General features: G+C 38.5%; 1 protein-coding gene across 4 annotated transcripts in view; it reads left to right on the top strand.

Moving 5' to 3' along the window:
- Window positions 1-14553, top strand: part of adcy8 (adenylate cyclase 8 (brain)) — a 90684-nt gene that overhangs the window by 18342 nt on the left and 57789 nt on the right. For 2 of the 4 annotated variants that reach the window (XM_055203263.2, XM_055203262.2), the window contains exon 1: window positions 130-1819. The exons of the other annotated variants lie outside the window; for them this stretch is intronic. In XM_055203263.2, the coding sequence (XP_055059238.2) occupies window positions 953-1819 (867 nt within the window). In that variant the 5' untranslated portion in view covers window positions 130-952. Of the gene's footprint in view, window positions 1-129; window positions 1820-14553 lie in introns of those variants that run through there. 4 annotated transcript variants of the gene reach the window in all.

Here is a 14553-nt window from a genome sequence, read left to right as displayed (position 1 = left end):
GCGCTCCTTTGCGGTGCTTAGGGACATTACAATAGGAGCTCGGGGTGGAGAAGAGGCAAGGAGCTCGTGACGTCGAGAAGTCTCTCTCTCTCTCTCTCTCTCTCTCTCTCTCTCTCTCTCAGTGTAAATATCAGATCAACCAGATGAGCTGACGGACTGAATGCTTCTGTATATCAGAAGCTCTGCAGTATCAGGCCACTGACCGGCATATATCATTCTATTGCTTTAGCTTTTTTGTTTTCATATCAATCCTGCGATTCACAAATTCTGTTTATTTTCGGAGACCTGTTTTGTGTTTACCGACCAGGCAGACCCAAAACCGAGGAAGAGGAGCCCTGAAGCTCAACCTTTGTCATGATGAAGCTTCTTGGATTCATTTCTTGAAGAAAAACACGCGAGGATTGATTCATCTCGGCCCCACAGAAGATACACATACAGTAAGATGTTGCACTGTGCGAGGGGTCGGAATGGCGCTGTGGGAAGGACTCTTTAAAATTCTTCTGTGCCCACCCTGGTTGAGATAGAGAGCAGACGCACACCTGCTGCAGAACCAGAGAGAATAACAAACGCGGGAAACATCAGTCTGTATCATATCTGGGAAAGATGTTCGCAGTGCGTTAAGATGCGCTGTTTTTCCGCACGCGAGCGGGTGCATGCCACGCTGTAGCGCAAATGGCAAGGGCGAGCGCGACCAAATCGCTCTGACGTTCGCGGGGGAACAGACGTACGATGCTGTCAAAAGACGCGTTTTTCTCGTGATGGTGATGATGAACGGCTACAGCGCGCGAGGAACCAATGTGTCCTCCACACTCAGTGGAGTCCAAACCTTATCCTCCACGCTGACCACGCGGGGTTAGCCTTTACCGTTCTTCACACACACAACCGCACGTCTTCTCTCTTTCTTTTTTGGGAAAGCACACAGTTACGCAGATCAGCGTCCGTTGAGGAAACGATGGAGTTATCCGAGGTCCGCTGTTCCAGCGCGAGCGAGGAGCTTTACACCATCAATAAAACCCCAACCAACAACAACGGCAGCCGACCGAAGCGTTTGCTGTGGCAGAATGCCGTGCGACACATCACCGAGCAGCGCTTCATTCACGAGCATATACACAAACCCGTCTCACCCGACGAATCTCACGCGCAGGGCTCGCGCAAACATTCAGCCGGCAGGACCTCGGTGAGCGACAGGCACAATAACGGCGGCACAAAAGTCTTCCCCGAGCGCTCGAGCAGCGACCTGGGTTTCCTGCAGATCGATTGCGCGCCCAGCAACTCCGATTTCTTTCTGAGTTGGGGCTACACATACCGCGGGGTCATCTTCCCCACGCTCCGCTACGCCTTCAAGTCCAGGGACCTCGAGCGCCTTTACCAGCGCTACTTCCTAGGCCAGCGGCGGAAGTCCGTGGTTGTTATGAACATTCTGGACGTGGTGACCAAGCTGACCCTGCTCGTGCTACACCTGACCTTGGCGTCCACGCAGATGGATCCGATTAAAGGAATGCTGCTGGGATTCTTTACAGGTATCGAAGTGGTCATCTGCGCTCTCGTGGTGGTGCGCAAGGACACGAGCTCGCACGGTTACCTGCAGTACAGCGGCGCGGTTACCTGGGTGGCCATGGCCACGCAGATCCTCGCCACGGGACTGGGTTACGGACTGCTCGGAGATGGGATAGGGTACGTGCTCTTCACGCTGTTTGCCACCTACAGCATGCTGCCGCTGCCTCTCACCTGGGCTATTGTTGCGGGACTGCTAACCTCTGCGCTGCACGTCGCGCTCCAGTTGCTGGTGCCACCTCGAGCGCAGATCTCAACGAACCAGGTGAGATTGGAGTGTATACGCGCCCTCAAGATATCTGTCCGAGCTCAGTGAACATAAACATACATCTGTTGGAACTTAGTCACGCATAATTCTGGTTTAAACATTCAAATATAATCCTCGTAATGAATTGAACTGAATGTTTGCTCGACGCATTCCAGAACCTGGCGCACGGCCTGTATGCAGGTGCGCAACTGTCGCTGTCCACCCCTGTGGTGCTGAAAGTGACATTTTTAAGGTCGTTGCTCGGCATCGTGTCTGATATCAATGTCTGCGCACATTTTCGCTATCCAAATTTCGTAGAGGTCAACAGAGGTCAAAAAGAGCCTCAGTAGGCTGGTGAATGCGGCAAAGCAGACATATTAGAGCACTGCACAAAGCTTCAATAACGTCTGAGGAGAGCTTTTTATGTTTTTTGTTTTGAAAATTTTGAAGGAAAAGCAAAAAAAAAAAACATTTGCAAAATCTTTCTAAACACGAAGTAACATAAGAATTTGATAGGAGATTGCAAAAGAGTCTAGGGTCTGGGGTCAGTTCAGGCTAAAGGTCAGTTTAGTGCACATGTGAGTATATCACAGATTGAACATCTAAATTAAAGTAATATTGAAGCTACTATAATTTTTTCACATTCACCATGCTAAAGCATACATGCAGCACACACAAACATGCGAAATGTCTTGCGCACAAACAACAGTGAAGCGACAGGAAGACGGGTGAGGTAATTATAGCTTTCAAAAATTATTCACTGTGATCACAGCACAGAGAGACAGACAGACACACAAACAGAGAGAGAGAGGAGTTGCTTGGAATCCTTTCACACAGATTCTGGCCAAATCCAGATATCGGCATTCAGGCTAAAATAGCCCAACTCAACCAAGCAGAGGATATACCTTATGGCTCTAGCCGAACTAAATATGTGTGTGTATGTGTCCAAGCAGTGGTCGAAGATGCTGCGAGGTAGACTGTAAAAATAGCAAGCGTGGGAGGGAGATATGGAGAAAGGCTCTCTGACTCACACGCTTGTCTGCCAGCATCCTTCATCCCATATCTCTCTTATCCTCCCCTTCCTTCATACTACAGGACACGCTCGCTCGCTCGCACGCTGACCTGACCACACACCTGTTTTCGTTTTCAGTGCTGTGTGAAATATCGTCTGTGACTGGGTAAGATGGGCGTCAGGCTGCCGTTCTTCTGTCTGGGTTTATGGAAACTCCTGCTGGTCTTTATTAATCATTAATAAGTCACACAAGCTAAGAACACTTAGTAAACTCCACCAGAACACTGTGCAGACTGGCTGAACATAAAGTAGCAGCTCTCTTGGTAAAAGTGTGGATTGTGGATAGACAAAGCTCGAAGATGTAGGTTTGATAAAGAGGCTCGAACCCCTCTCCGAGAGAAAGATTTCTTGTTTCGTAAGAGATAGTTAGCTTGGGTCTTACTGGGTTCTACTGGTTGATTTATTTAAATTAACCAAAATTGTATATGTTTGTGCATTGTCAAAAAAGTGGCCAAGCTAAAGAGTCCTAATGTGTACCACTTAGGTAACGATATGTATAAAATTTGGTACCTTTGAGGTACTAATATGCACTCTTTGGTAACCAATATGTTCATCTGAGGTACCAATATAAATTCTTCAGATGTAAAGCTGTGCGTTTGCCCGAGTGACAGCTGGGGTACATATTTTGTCATTTTTGTGCCCCATGCTCAGCGTTCTGCACTAAATATGCTGTGTTCAGCTCCGCCATTGACTGACAGTACTTAATGTAGGAAAGTTTGTTAAACAAACGAGTGCAATTACCTGGGATTGCTTACTGCAGCTGCAAGTGAGATCAGATAATCACAGATTTTTAGTGGACTGACAGTTTAATTGCAGATTTTTTTTTAGGGAGGCTGAGATGAAACAGAAATAGGGACTAGCAGTTCCTACGGCAAAGCACATGCAACTCGCCCAATGCTGCTGCAAAAACATCCGTAAATATATGTCGTGAGCGCCCACAGGTGTGGACATCATTGGTCATGTCGATTTTCACACATGCACAGAGATCAATAACAGCGGGCTGCCCAGTCGATGAAATCTTTTCATGTCTGCGTAATTAATAATGTATTCGTCAATTCAGTACACTGAAACTTTAGACGTCCCACCATGTAATGAAAACCCTTAAGGACAATCAGCTGGCAATATTGACATAATTGGAAAAGTTTGTGGACAGTGTTAAGGATTCATGTGCATTTTCAGGTAGACTGACTCCAGGGCATCAGGTTCGATTAGATTAAAAGGGTTTTCAGCTTCTATTATTTTTTATCATCACTCGGTGTTTGGATGGATTTACATTAAGTTAAAAGCTTAAATGGCAGGGCATTGGCCAATGTCATATTTCATTCTACATTACAGAAATAGCCTTTTTAATATGAATATGTGAAAACCCATAAGTCTGTAGCCTGATTTCCATTATTTTTTTATGCAAAACGTTGGACATTTTCTAAATGTTGATTAAAAATGATTGTGAAATGACAGCATTTTCATTAACCCACACTGTCAGAAAAAAAGTACAAAACTGGGCTGCGTTCCCCGAAACCTTCTTAGCTCTACGTCGTTCTTGAGTTGTACCTTAAGCTGTACCTTATCGTTAATAAGTGTTTCCCGAAACGTTCTTAGTTACGTATCACTTCTGTAAGTGATTCGTTCGGAAGGTTGGTCTGGAGGACTCTTAGCTATACCTTATCCCACTTGACTCCGCTAGGGGCCATGACTGTAATAAAAGCTTGTGTAGATTGCAGTCTATATAACTAAATATCTGTAAAAAAAAGTTTAAGTACACTCCGTTTTAAATAAGGCATTTTTTTTTATTTAAAGAATAAAATATTCAGATAATTAGACATTATTACACTGATGGTTGTTAGATTTTAAATTATTTTTTTCAAAGGAATATCAGCTTCGAACTATTATTAGAGGCTTAAGAAACTATTAAAAAAAGAGTTTGGGTGGAGGAGTTGGTGAAACTATGGTAGGCACCTACACAGCGAATCTTAGTAGTTCATTTGTGCATTTTTAAATCCGTTATATCTTTAGTTTACCGGCTATTTTAGCTGCAATAAAACGAATCAAGTAAAATCGCATGCCACGGGAGCACATTCATCACGATATCATAATTGTTGATTTTCCTAAATATTATTATTGATGTTAATTCGACGTTGCATCAAAATTTTTTTATGTTTTCTAACTTTGAGGCAGCTGCATGTCATATTCTTTAAAAACATTCAAAATAAACTGCTCCACTTGATTACTGCTTGTATAAGGTCAACAAATTTTCCACATTAAAACTAATCAAAGCTAAAATGTAAAGCAATCATAATATATATTTATATATCATATAATATATATTTTTATGTTATGTTTAAGGTAAAAACAGACAGGCGCGGCTCCAGAAATGCGTCCATTAAGCGTTATCCGCATTGTAAACGCGCTGCTTGCGCATCCATTGTCCAAGCACAATAAACGCGTGAATTAATGAACAACAATTTGTTTTTATATATTTTAAGTGTAATGCACAGCCAAGCCAGGTGACTTGCACGACCCACCTTATTCCCCTGTGCAACGCATTTATTGGAAACCCCTAATATAAATTATCCTTTAAAGTGAAGGCATAATGGATGCATTGGAGCAGTTTATGCATGATACGTTTGGAAATGAATTGCGGGTTTTGCACGGGTTTGATATAAAATAAAAGGTTGAATTTAGTTGTTTGCTATTTGAAATATTTTTTACAAGATATTCCTAATAAATTTAACTTGAACTATTTCTGAAATGTTTATTTAATCAACAACACCGCTATCTCATAACACAGCGAAACCTATTACATAAAGTGAATAATTGATTGTCGAGCAATCGATATCAACCTTATTCAGCACCATCGCCGTGGACAGCACCTGGAAATTCGTACGTAAGAAGGAATACCTTAAGAAACCCGCTAAGGTACAGTTCGGGAAACACGCCTAGAAAAGGTAAACCTGTAGTTAAGGTTTAACTTGAGAGTCTTCGTAGTGCGCTAAGAGACAACGTTGTCGGGAAACGCAGCCCTGTACCTTTTTTGTCGCTGGGGTGGTACCCCAAGGTACCGTTTTGTACCTTTACAGGTATATAAACATAATACAATGTTGTACCTTTTGAGGTACATAACTGTTTCTTAAGGATCTTTTGTGTACCTTTAAAACAATTAGTCCATAGGGTATAATATTGTTCCCCATAAGGTACAACATTTCAATGTGTTCATAAAGGTACAAAAAGGTACCTTAGGGTACCACCCCAGCGACAGAAAAAGGAACAACTTTGTACCTTTTTTTTCTGACAGTGCAGGGTTCCCACAGGTCCTTGAAATCCTTGAAAGTTTTTAAATCTGGGTGGGAAATTCAAGGCCCTGGAAGTTTTGAAATACGCCACACTTTTGCAGCATAAATTTCAGATTTCCGTACGCAAAATATTTGGGACTTGCATGATTTCATAATCCCTGCATTTTCGTAGCAAAAATCACATATATTTTAGCAGAAAGTTGAAAAATGTTGCATTTACCTCACACAAACGCAGCAATGTCCTTTGTTGCCATGGGAACGTTATGAAGTGACGTGGTTCGTTGCAACATGATCTCACAAAGTTCCGTGGGATAGTCACGGAATTTTTTGCTAATTTTTCCGTGGCATTCTCACGGATCTCCACATTTTTCCGTGGCCCTGCTACGGACTGTCTTTTACCGTGGCATTCTCACGGATTGGTTACTCAACTGCTTTTTCCTATTTTTAAACCATTTTCGCTTCGGTTTAGGGTTAGATTTGGTGTTTGCGTTAGTATGTCACTTTAACTATTGGTTTATACAATTTTTTCTGCTTTATTCTTTTATATTTTCTAAACTTTAAACAATTGTCGCCTGGCGTTGGAGTTAGAGTTGAGTTTGGGTAGGGATGTCATTTCATGTAAATCTAACCCTAAACCGAAGCGAAAATGGTAAGAAAATACGAGTAACGAATCCGTGAAAATGCCACGGAAAAAGACAGTCCGTAGCAGGGCCACGGAAAAATGCGGAGATCCTTGAGAATGCCACGGAAAAATGAGCAAAAAATTCCGTGACGTCAACATCATTGAAAAGCTGCAAAAACTGCAAACAGTTTCTCCGGCAGTTTTTGCAAGTTCCCGCAATTTTTGCAAGTTTCATCGCATTTTTTAAGAAAACGTGCCACAAGATCAAGGATTTTGGCCCTTAACGATCATAAAAAAACCGCGTTTCTCTGGAAAGACTGGCAGATGTGCGTTTTCTCAATGAATAAATTTGAATGCATTACGGTAATAAATAATTAATATTTTATATTGCTGTTCTTCAAATTGTTTTAGGTATTTCTATGATAATAAACATATTTTGAATGATTTTGTTTAACCAGTGTTGTTTTTTTAAATGCACGTTATAAACGACTCAGACTAATAATGATTTTAGATTGATAAGGACTTCCTACTTTTAATTGATTAATCGTCACAGCCCTAATAAAAATAATAGTTGTGTTTGACTTTATGCAACACCATGCAGACTGACATACATAACATAAAAGTACCTCAAGATTCAAGAAATCATACGGAGCAGTTTGTTCTTGAATCACGCTCGTGATACTCTCATATTTTGGGAGGTGTACATGATTTTATGTCTTTAAAGAATGATCATGTGACTTTTATGCATGTCAGGTGACCTGTAAATAATGTTTATTAAAATATATGTGTTTTGATTTGTATTGTACATGAGCCTTTTAACCTTCGTGATAGACAATACAGTTTTCATAATTCTCAATTCCTTTCTCAAATTGCATGAAACCCAACCTCATGTGACCATAAAAACGAGAGTTTTCTTTATATTGATGTGTTACCAATGGGCATATATTCAATTTGCAATTTCAATTTGCATAATTTGAAGGGTAATGGGAATTGAAAAACCAAGCTAAATAATTTTATTTTTATGATTGACTGTTTTACATAAAATCCTCCTACATAATATAAAGAACATTCTGTAAAAATATAACACATATCTTTAGTATTGACTACGTAAAGCCATGTCAGAGAAGTATCTAAAATGCATTTGCCTCATTTAAACGTGCTGATAATGGCTGTCAGATGAAAAGGTTGTTGGGTTTAAACTCAGCTACTGAGAGGTCAAAGCAAGCACTGACAGCACAGTTGTTCCCACAATGCATTGCACGGAAAAGTTCAACACTCCGGCATGCTCCATGGAGACTACGGGTGCTTCTGTTCTTCTGTACGTGACTTAAAAAAAATGTAAATGTCAAATTTCAAAGTTTATCAAATGGCCATTATAAGGCTTGTGAGTTTTTGGTGGACAACAGCATATCTATTGCAGATCTCAGAGGCAGCATTTTACAAGTGTAATCAACCCCAGTAATTAAATGGAGTGTTAATTATATCTCAGTCTGGCTCCTCTGATAGAGAGAGATGCTCTGGCTGAAGTACAATGTTGATTTTAACAGTTCTGTTAGATCTGTTTGTTAAAAAGCTGGCTTTTCTCCCTAGGTATTATTGGCTGTGGTCTGTGGGAGTCAAACACTTAAAGATCTCTGCGGCATGTTGTCAGATATTTGCTGAGATAATTATGGTGTTTAAGACTATAGTTGAAGTGAGCTGTGTTTGTGTGTATAGTACATGTGTGGTCTGCATTAATTTAGTAGTAAAGAAACTGTTATTTCCTCTCCTGTATATACCTGATGGACACACACTCGACCACACACACACACACACATTTACAATATAAAAATACTATCACAGAAAATGTATAGTGACATTTAAATGGGCCATGGCACAACTTTTTTAAGATGTCAAATAAATCTTTGGTGTCCCCCGAGTACATATGTGAAGTTTTAGCTTAAAATACCCCACAGATAATTTATTATAGCATGTTAAAATTGACACTTTGTAGGTGTGTGCAAAAATGTGCCGTTTTGGGTGTGTCCTCTAAAATTCAAATGAGCGGTTTGTTGCAATTGAAACTTAATTGTGCTGTGAATTATTTTCTCTCTCTCCTTTTTTCTGCACTAAATGGCAGTGCTGTGATTGGATAGTGCAGATTAAGGGGTGGTATTATTATAATAAGAGCTCCTTATGAAATCATAAGGAGAGACAAATTTCAACGACCTATTTTCTCATGTGCTTGTAGAGAATGGTTTACCAAAACTAAGTTACTGGGTTGATCTTTTTCACATTTTCTAGGTTGATAGAAGCACTGGGGACACAATCAAATCACTTAAACATGGAAATAGTCAGATTTTCATACCATGGCCCCTTTAAAGACCGGGGGAAAGTCATCTCAGACTCATTTTTTCTAAATGTATTATAAATGTTAGAAATGCATTGCTAAAATTCGTTATAAAGTCTGTGAACTGTGTAGTACTGAATTGTGGAGTTACACTGTTAAAAAGTTCAGGATTATTTGGGTGGGGTTAAAAGAGTGTCTAGATGATGCATTTAGCATGGCGCCGCCCCTTTTAGAATCACGAGCATTTATTCAGGTTGTAGTGGTATTTGAAAGTTGAGAGAGATGGCAGCTTTCTCACGAGTGGGCGTGGTTTCAGCGCAGACACGCCCCCACCGTTTGACAGCAGAGAATCCTGCCTATTTTTCCAAGATTTTGATAACTTATTTTATTTACTTAGTGTTTCTATCATTCACATTTGGTTGGCCGGTTAATAACACATTTTTCTGTGGTGTGACACACTGAAAACATGTTTAATATCGGTGTTTACGTGGGTTTTAAGACACACTTGTATGTCCACTGAATGTCTTATCATTGACACAAAGCTAACACAAGTATTTAAATTATATCACAAGCTAATTTTAAGCAAAATGTCTTACAAAAAGATTGGTTCTGTTTAAAATGACAAAACAATTAATGTAATTCAAAATTAAGACAAAAATATATTATAAACCGTTTCTGGTAGCAAAGCATGAAAAAACTGTTCATGCACTCAAAAAAAAAATAATAAATAAATGCTGGGTTATTTTCAACCCATCTCGTTGGGTTGTAATTGAACCTATGCTGGATTATTTTAACACATTGTTGGGTCAAAACTAAAAATGTTTTGGGTTAATTTAACCCAACTGTTGGGTTTAAAGGTGCAGTGTGTAAATTTTAGCGGCTTCTAGTGGGGAGGTTGAAAATTGCAACTAACGGCTCAGTCCCCTGCTCACCCCTTTTTTTTTTTTGGTAGCCGCCACTGGAAAAACATGTCATCGTTGGAGACAACTTAGTAAACAAAGTTTGTCCATTAAGGGCTTCTGTAGAAACATAGTGGCACAAAATGGCGACTTCCACGTAGGGGGACCCTCCCTCGGTGTATGTAGATAAAAACATCTTATTCTGAAGTAATAAAAACATAGCGGCTCATTATAAAAATGTCTTTATACACTCCTGATAATATAGTTTTGTATATTATTTTGCATTTCTGTCAAGAGATCCTTCAAAAAAATTACACACTGCACCTTTAAATTAACCTATGCTGGGATGTTTTAACCCAAAATGCTGCTTTAACCCAATTGTTGGGTTTGTCCCTTTTTGACCCAACACTGGGTTGAAAATAACCCAGCATTTTTTTTTTTTGGAATGTGCATTTATACCAGGTTATCTTAGTAAACTGAACTGACTTTATACTTTCACTGAAATGACCTTGACAGATTTACTGTAGCTATTTTTGTGTAAAGCTAGAAAGATCAACCGACCATCTGTTAATTTGTCCTAAAGCTACGAGTGATATTCAGATATTACTCTGCTGGCTCCTTATGTGTTTGTATGAAAAAAATAATGGATATAATGTGATATGATGTATTTTAAGGTCAGTGGCTTAAGTGGGGAAGGTGTGAACTAATGAAATGAGCTTTCCTATTAAAATAATCACAGACCACTGTCTTTCTGTGTTATTGTTAAAAGGGACGTGTGTGTGATTATTGTAAACGTACAAATGAATTTCATTTTAAATATCTCATGTTTTACTGAATATACGTATGCTGGGAAGATTCTTCAATGTTATTTATGTTTACAACTGTGTGTACTATAGGGGCTATATTAATTAGGGTCCATTTCTATACTCTAAAATGGCAACCCTTAAGTGTCCCTGTGGGGACATAAAGATGAAGTAATTGAAACTGTAAGGGGGGCAGGAGGTGTTAATCAGTCATAAAATCTAAGATTCCCAGTAGGGATGTGTTCAACATGCATGCACGCACGCACGCGCGCACACACATACATGCACAATGCCTATGAGGCTTTTGTAGTAGTAGGTACGGAGACATGCCTAAACATGTGTGTGCGCGTGTGTGTAAGCAGCGGTGATTGTTTTACAGTGGTAATGATTGCAGGTGTTTTCATCACGATCTCTGGAGAACGCACAACCTGTTTGGAAAAGTTTGTGTATATTTTTAGACTCCTCTGAGAGGCATCACAGTATATTTTCCAGATGGAGCAAACTGACAGTGTTTGTGCCTGTGTCACTGTCTATATATAAGCCCTCGCTTACAGTATGCTCCCCGTAAGCATGAGGTAATCAAATATTTTGTTTTAAATAAATGGTTTTCTATTGTGAGTATAAGGTCTGTGTTGTATTACTTGAAAGAGATTTATATTTATAGCTTTATTATACAACACAGATTATGCCAAATGTACATTTCTAAAGTGCTCAATAGGCACCATGCTGTATACATAACCCCAAAAATTTTCTATGGCTCCTCCTAGCAAATGAACTAAATCTGCTGTGCTTATTTATTTGTTTACTCTTGGCATGAAGAAAGGAAATGAGCATTCGTGTCAATTGTGTAAGAAATTGTATTCACGCTCATGATTTAAAGGAAAACACCACAGTTTTTCAATATTTTACTATGTTCTTACCTTAACTTAGATTAATTAAAGCAACACTATGTAGTTTCCATGTAAAAATGACTTACAGTTCCCCCATGTGGTTGAAAAGCGCAACAGTGCCTGGTATCAGACACTCTTCTGCAGGCGGGGGGGGGGCTGTGTGCTCTACCCTCCACCACCACTTTCAGAGTGTGCTTGTAGCAGCTAGGAGGCTGCTCAGGTTGCAGCAACAGTACAATTTGTCCAGTTAAAAGTTTTTCTATCACTGAAATAATTTTAGAGACATTATTTAAAGGTAAAAAAAACTACATAGTGTTGCTTTAATACATACCTATCTTTTTACGTGCACTTTTAATCTTTCTACAGTGCTTCTTGAATGTGTAAGCATTTAGCCTAGCCACATTCATTCCTATGGCTCCAAACAAAAGTTTTATTTTGTGCCACCATACTCACTTGTGTAACTACTCATGTAACAGGCTTTAAATAGGGAAAACATGGAAGTTTTCAGTGGCTTCTAAATTCATAACCATAGGAATGAATGGGACTAGGCTAAATGCCAACACATTCACGACACGTTGTACAAAGATTAAAAGTGCACGCATTGAAAAAAGATAGGTATGTATTAATTCGTCTAAGTTGAGGTAAGAACATAGTGACATATAGAAAAACGGTGGTGTTTTCCTTTAAAGGGTTTACCAAAAAATGAAAATTCTGTCTTTAATTTACTCACTCTTGTTGTTACAAACCTGAATTTCTTTGTTCTGATTAACACAAAGGATGATATTTTAAGGAATGTTTGTGACCAAACCAATTAGAGCCCCATTGACTTCCATTGTATTCTTTTTCCTACAATGGAAGTCAATGGGGCCTCTGAGTGGTTTGGTTACAAACATTTATTTTTTCAAGGTCCGTGAACAGGATGTCTTGATTGACTTTACTTCCGTGTCACACACAGAAAATGTGATTTGTGGGGCCGTGATTTGTGTTACCCACTGTGAATTCTTTGGATATAGAAAAGTAGGCGTGTCATTTAGAAATATTACTCACAGCAGACTTATAGTTGGAGGGGGCGGGGTTAACGGATGCTCCCCCAAGACGTTGTCAGAGAATGATTGCCACAAGAGAGCGAATGTACAGCACATATTCAGATTTTGATTAAAGTTGGGCACATGCATTTAAAATAAATAATGACTCACACAAATAATTTTTTATAATGAACACTGCAATATTCTGTAACACTTTACTTGAAGGGTTGTTCATAAGACTGACATGACACATTCATAATCATGACATGACACATGTCATGAACATGAAGGAGATTTTATGACAGCTGTCATTGAGTGTCATTTGTTCAATTATGTCAATTTTAAAGCAAAGATGACATTGTTTGAATTTTCTTTGATATGACAACTTTGCATAAACCAAAACATCATAACTTGGCATAAATCTGTTATAAACATGACATAGCAAAAAATTATCAAACTTAAAAAACTACATCTTTAGATTAATGGGTTAACATTACATTAAAATGTCATTTAAATATCATTAAGTGTTAATATACTATCAAATAATTTTAAATACCTTAAAAAAGCAACAGACACGTTAAAAGATTATACTTACTTTAATGTATGTGCACAATACATAAAAAACTGACAACTAACAGAAATTGTTCTTTCTCACATAGAGGATTCAGAATTTTTTTGACATAGAAGAAAAAATGAACAAAACATTTAATCAATTTAATTTAATGTAATTAACTTTGCAGCAATATGGACCCAACACTGCATGGCTGTTTTCATTTAATTTTCGGTGAATCGGTCTCTAAATGCAATAAAATATAATTTTATAAATTTTAATTATTATTATTATTATTATTGAATGATTGATTTTAATTGTTAAACACAAGGAGGAAACTTAAAAAAAACATTATAAACTGAAGAATATTCATAACGCTGTTATTAAACTATATGACAGAGTATTAACACTTGATGACATTTTAATGACGAATTCAATTTGTATCACTGGCCAAAAGTTGTTCGTTATGTTGTCTTGGTAATGGCAAGTTATCATAACAAGTTATGTTGAATTGGTTAATGTCAAGTTGTCATGACATCTAAAATAGTGTCATCTTTGCATTAAAATTGACAATTGAATGAATGACTGTAAATGACAGTTGTCATAAACGCGCATAAAATCTCCTTCATGTTCATGGCACGTGTCATGTCAGTCTTATGAACAGCCCTTCAAGTAAAGTGTAACCCAATATTCAATAAAAAATAATAAGAATGGTTTGTTTTGATTTCATGGAGACTTAAATTAAAGGAATATTCCATTTTCTTAAAAGAAAAATCCAGATAATTTACTCACCACCATGTCATCCAAAATGTTGATGTCTTTCTTTGTTCAGTCGAGAAGAAATTATGTTTTTTGAGGAAAACATTGCAGGATTTTTCTCATTTTAATAGACTTTAATTGAAACCAACAATTAACACCTAACTCAACGTAACAGATTTTTTCAACGGAGTTTTAAAGGACCATAAACAATCCCAAACGAGGCATAAGTGTCTTATCTAGCAAAACGATTGTCATTTTTGACAAGAAAAATAACAAATATACACTTTTAAAGCACAACTTCTCGTCTAGATCTGGTCGTGATGCGCCAGGTGACCACACGCAATACGTCATGACGTCAAGAGGTCACAGAAGACGAACGCGAAACTTCGCCCCAGTGTTTACAAGTGTGTTGAAAGAGGACCGTTCCTACGTTGTTGTATGTCAACTGAAACTAATTAATGTCTTTGTGTCAGTTTATTGTTTAAGATGGTCCGCAAATGTGCGTTTTTTATA

This window comes from Misgurnus anguillicaudatus, chromosome 2 (genome assembly GCF_027580225.2).
Source record: "Misgurnus anguillicaudatus chromosome 2, ASM2758022v2, whole genome shotgun sequence".
Classification (NCBI taxonomy): domain Eukaryota; kingdom Metazoa; phylum Chordata; class Actinopteri; order Cypriniformes; family Cobitidae; genus Misgurnus; species Misgurnus anguillicaudatus.
Note: the sequence above shows the minus strand (reverse complement) of the source record. Positions and strands in the feature narration are given on the sequence as shown.